At 41.0% G+C, this 4,441-nt stretch overlaps 1 protein-coding gene across 1 annotated transcript; it reads right to left on the reverse strand.

The window, feature by feature from the left end:
- Positions 1 to 3,202: 3,202 nt before the first annotated feature.
- On the reverse strand, positions 3,203 to 4,052 carry LOC136821153 (uncharacterized). The gene is made up of 2 exons (XM_067077384.1): positions 3,467 to 4,052; positions 3,203 to 3,276 (listed from the first exon to the last, which is right to left on the reverse strand). Exons 1-2 carry the CDS (start codon positions 4,050 to 4,052, stop codon positions 3,203 to 3,205), a joined length of 660 nt encoding a protein of 219 aa, XP_066933485.1.
- Between the last annotated feature and the right edge of the window lie 389 nt (positions 4,053 to 4,441).

Consider the following 4,441-nt stretch of genomic DNA (forward strand, 5'->3'; position numbering starts at 1 on the left):
AAAGCAACCGTGACTGTCACGTTAAAACCGTACATGTCGGTCTTGATGACGAAACGAACGCGAGTTTTTCAGACAATGAGGAGCCTGTAAGTATGGTTCTGGATGTGTCAACCGTCATAACTCCAAACTGAAGATCAACATCAATGTTATATTCCAATGAAGAGCCTTCTACTAGCACTCCATGGATCAACCACCAGGAGGTAGTCACACCGTCAGACAATGAAGTTACGTCACTCGACCACGGAAACACACCCTCCCATCCGGAACCCATACCTCCCCAGCAGGAAATCGTACCGCCTTATCATTTACCCACAATATCTAATCAGGAAGTCACATCGCCGCAACAGGAAGCCTCACCGCCCAGGGAGACTGAATCACCTACATTATCCCTCGCCTACCTTAAATCACCTGTTCAAGCCCAAATGTCATTCCCTGTCTTCACTTCGAAAGTTTCGCGTTTGGAAACTGTCATAAGAAACATTAACGCTCAACTTGATTACACAAGTAAAGCTAACGCGTGCGTAATAACTTACATTAAGAAACTACTCAAAGATAACAGAAGGGAAGCATAGAGCTTACGTAGACAATGTGTCATCTGTGTTCCCGAATTGGGCAAGGTAGGTAACTACGAAGGGGTATTCATAGATCTCAATTTTTCCCAAAATTTGAACCTCCGACCAATAGACGGAGCCCAATCAGCTCATTTTTCTGGGAAACAGTTCACTTTACATTGCTCAATTGTCGATCCTTCTCCGTGCCGCTATAACTACCACCTTAGCAATGACACTAAACACGACCCTATATTTGTTGATTTTGTTCTTCGAGATCTTATTGAAAGAAATGGTATCAGAAATCAGAGAGGAATTGGCCTACGAAATAATAAAAAGTATGTCCTAGGAAAATCATAGCGCTACACATGAAAAAGAAATTCAAGTAAAAAAAAAATCAGACAAATAAACTCTATACATTAGCAATCAATCCATTCCATTTCATTCAATCCAAGGCATAATAAAACCAATTACTTTTCTCAATTTCACACTTTTTCAAACATTTGAAAATACCCCGACCATAAGTGAACTCAGGGGCTCCTTTTGGCCTTTTGGAACAGACCCAAGACGACAACATTTTACGAGGTAAATGATCATATTTCATACGTGTAACGTGGCCAAGCCATCGGCTGCCGTTTGTAAAAATAACTATCTATCGATAAAAGGTTTAACTTATTCAATAACTCATCATTAGTTAAACGAAACTCAAAAACATGTTTCATTGTAACACCACACATCGATCGAACACATCGTCGGTGGAATACGCGTAGAAGATTAAACAATTTTTCAGTTAGACACCACGATTCAGATCCGTATAAGAGGATTGGTAAGATAAGCCCTTCGTAAACAGAACTTTTGACGGATAGAGATATGTGTCAGTTGGACAGGACACTCTTACGTAAAGCTCCGAATGCGTTACTAGCCTTACGTATTCTATTATTTACATCCGCTTCATCAGTACAGTTCCTCGAGAGTATTGTGCCAAGGTAGCAAAACTGATCGACGATCGGTAAGAAACAGTCGTCATCTAGGCGGATGGGCTCAAGATTTGTGTTATCAAAAGATTCAGGGGTTGTGTAGAGCGTCCTTGGTGCTCCAACAAAAAGAATTTCAGTTTTCGAAGGCTTGTTTGGGTTTCGTACATCGCCGACATGCACTTCCATTCCAAACCTCTGAAAATGCTTTATGAGCAACGGACAGAAGGTTTCAACATCATCTCTGGATTCGAATAATACTGCTGTATCGTCAGCATATTCAGAATCGTCGAATGGGAAATCATCCCCTTTGGTGGTAGGTTTTCTCCCTGTCAGAACAAATTCATTTTTGGTACGGAAAACACATAACGGACGGTCAACGCTTCTTCTCCAGGTAATCATTACGGCGGCAATGAAAAAGGTGAACAGAACGGGACCGAGAATATCACCTTGTTTGACACCTATTACACAGTTCAGGTTATGGGTTATGTCGTCAACTGTAAATTTGACATTAATGTTATTGTGAAGAGATCTTATGATAGAAACGAGTTTGAACGGAACTCCAAAACGATCAAGGATACGCCATAGTAAATCTCTAGGCACTCTGTCAATAGCTTTCACCAGGTCTAAAAACAAAACCCATGTTTCCTTGCTATGTTCTCTCCTTTTTTTTGAGTGCGAGCTTGACGGCAAAGACTGCGTCGCAACAGCCTCTACCAGAACGAAATCCACACTGGGCCTCATGGTCGAGGCTTTCCATTATTGGTTGAAGACGCGAGTGAATAATTTTAGCAGAAATCTTGTATACAGTCTCAAGCAACATTATACCTCTGTAATTACCAGGATTGGAAAGATCTCCTTTCTTCGGTAATACACCAGTCTCCCATTGTTTAGGAGGTAATTCATTTTCCCAAAAGTCAACAAGAATGTTTTTCAGGATGGAGAAGGTAGCGTTGTCGTAGGTAAGGGCTTTTATAATTTGAGGAGAGAGTCCTGATTCGCCTGGAGAATTATTTTTCAAGTGATTTGTGGCTTTGCGAATCTCCTCGTCACAGGGGGTATGACAGACGTCGGTAAGCGTGGCTTTCTGCTCAGGCAAATCGATAACAGTTTTATCAAATACTGGGGTACGACCAAAGAGTTGTTCAAAATGGGTCCTGAAAACTTCAGCGTTATCAGCGGAAGTTGAGCATTTAGATCCGTCAACTTTTTTCATCATTTTTTCCTGTGGCGGTTTGGGTTTAACGAGACCCTTTTGAAGTGTTTTTACTTTGTCCCAACAAACTTTGGTTCCTCCATTGGAGGCATCTTTATCATGAATGCCTTGGCAAATATTCTTAATCCATTCATTTTTGGCACAGTTAATGGCGGATTTCAGAGCCTTACGACAGCTCTTCAAGCGTTTCGTAGTGGATCTTGTAGGTCGGTTTATTTGGGAAGAAATTGCAGAGTTTCTAGCGTCTATCAATCTTGTCAACTCGTGGGCGTTCGACAGGAACCATCCGGGTTTGTTGCGGGCTTTCTTTGGTAACTCTGTGTTAGCTGCTTTGAAGATCGCACACTCCAAACGATTGTAGCTATTCCCGTCGGTTTCGTTTTGAAAAGAAGCAAAAGTACTTGCACAGAAACTGTTTCGAATTTGGGGGTTGTTAAGAGCGTCGGTATCAAGAGGGAGCATCTTTAGTCGAGGAGTACAAATTTTCTTTTTGTAAGGAGAGAAGAGTCGAATCTTGCCTTTGACAGCACAATGATCACTGTCAATGAGGGGTTTGGTTGAGAAAGCATCGGTAAATCTTTTAGAGTCACTTTTCTGACAAATAATATGGTCTATTTGGTGTGGTAGTTTCGACCTGGGATGTGACCAAGTTGCATACTTCTTCTTTCTGAAGTATGTAGTCAATGCAATCAGTCCGTTTATTTCAAGAAACAAATTGAAACGTATACCTGAACGATTCCGATGAGGAAGACCAAATTTACCGATAGAGATGGTGTTGGAGTCCTTGTTATTTAGTACAGTGCCCATACTGGAGTTTGTGTCGCATCCGAGTATTAAAACATCATTTTTGCGTTTTCGTTTGATACAGAGTTCGAGGCGCTCTAGAAAATCATCCCATACATGTTGTTTGGCGTTTCCGACAGGTGCGTATGCAGTTACTAGGTAAACTCCAACGTCATTATTAGATTCGTCCTTTAAAAGTAAACGAATAGCCATTACTCTCGCACCAAAGTCATTACACATTTCGTAACCAGCTGCTTTCCAAGCATTAGTAGCAAGTGGGCTCAACATGAACCCGACACCTTGTTCTCCGCGGCGGGAACGTTTCGAATCAAGGCCAGTGCCGAGAAAATAATAACCATTTAGCTCAAGTTTGGAGAAACCAGTTCTCCAAGTCTCTTGAATACATGTAGCAAAAATATTTCTTTCTCTCATAGAAGTAATCAGTTCATTAATATTATCGTTCTGTTTTAAGCTTCTGGCATTTTGAGTTGCAAATGTTAGAGTTCGTTTCTTCGCTTTTATTCCAGACATAACAAGTGGGTCGTTTGCGACACACTTGAGAGTATTATAACGTCTTCCCGATTGACTCTGGCTGGTGAACCATCATTTGGGTTGAACAACTCACATCTGGCTCTAGTGATCACATCTTGCTATTTCTTATCTTTTTGTTCTTTTCTTTTTTTTGCTGAAAGAACAAAAAGGTGGCCGTGCCCAAGGGCATACATGCAGATGATGTCGCCTTAAAGCGTTTCAAAGACGGTAAGGAAGATTCATTGGGAATTGAGGACTGTATGAAACAACATATTTTTGTCTTTCAAACAAACAAAGATGTGCTAATGAAAGAGTATTTGTGTTATTGCAGTTTTTATCTAGAGTTCAAATTTGATAGATGTCCTGGTACCTCAAACGTTGACCAGGGA

This window comes from Clytia hemisphaerica, unplaced genomic scaffold, assembly GCF_902728285.1.
Source record: "Clytia hemisphaerica strain Z4C2 unplaced genomic scaffold, Clytia hemisphaerica genome assembly, whole genome shotgun sequence".
Classification (NCBI taxonomy): domain Eukaryota; kingdom Metazoa; phylum Cnidaria; class Hydrozoa; order Leptothecata; family Clytiidae; genus Clytia; species Clytia hemisphaerica.

Coding starts and splice junctions, on each gene's coding strand:
- LOC136821153 (XM_067077384.1), bottom strand. CDS start 4,052: ATGTCTGGAATAAAAGCGAAGAAACGAACTCTAACATTTGCAACTCAA. Junction 3,277..3,466: donor TCCTCATCGGAATCGTTCAG/GTATACGTTTCA, acceptor CCTCATTGACAG/TGATCATTGTGCTGTCAAAG.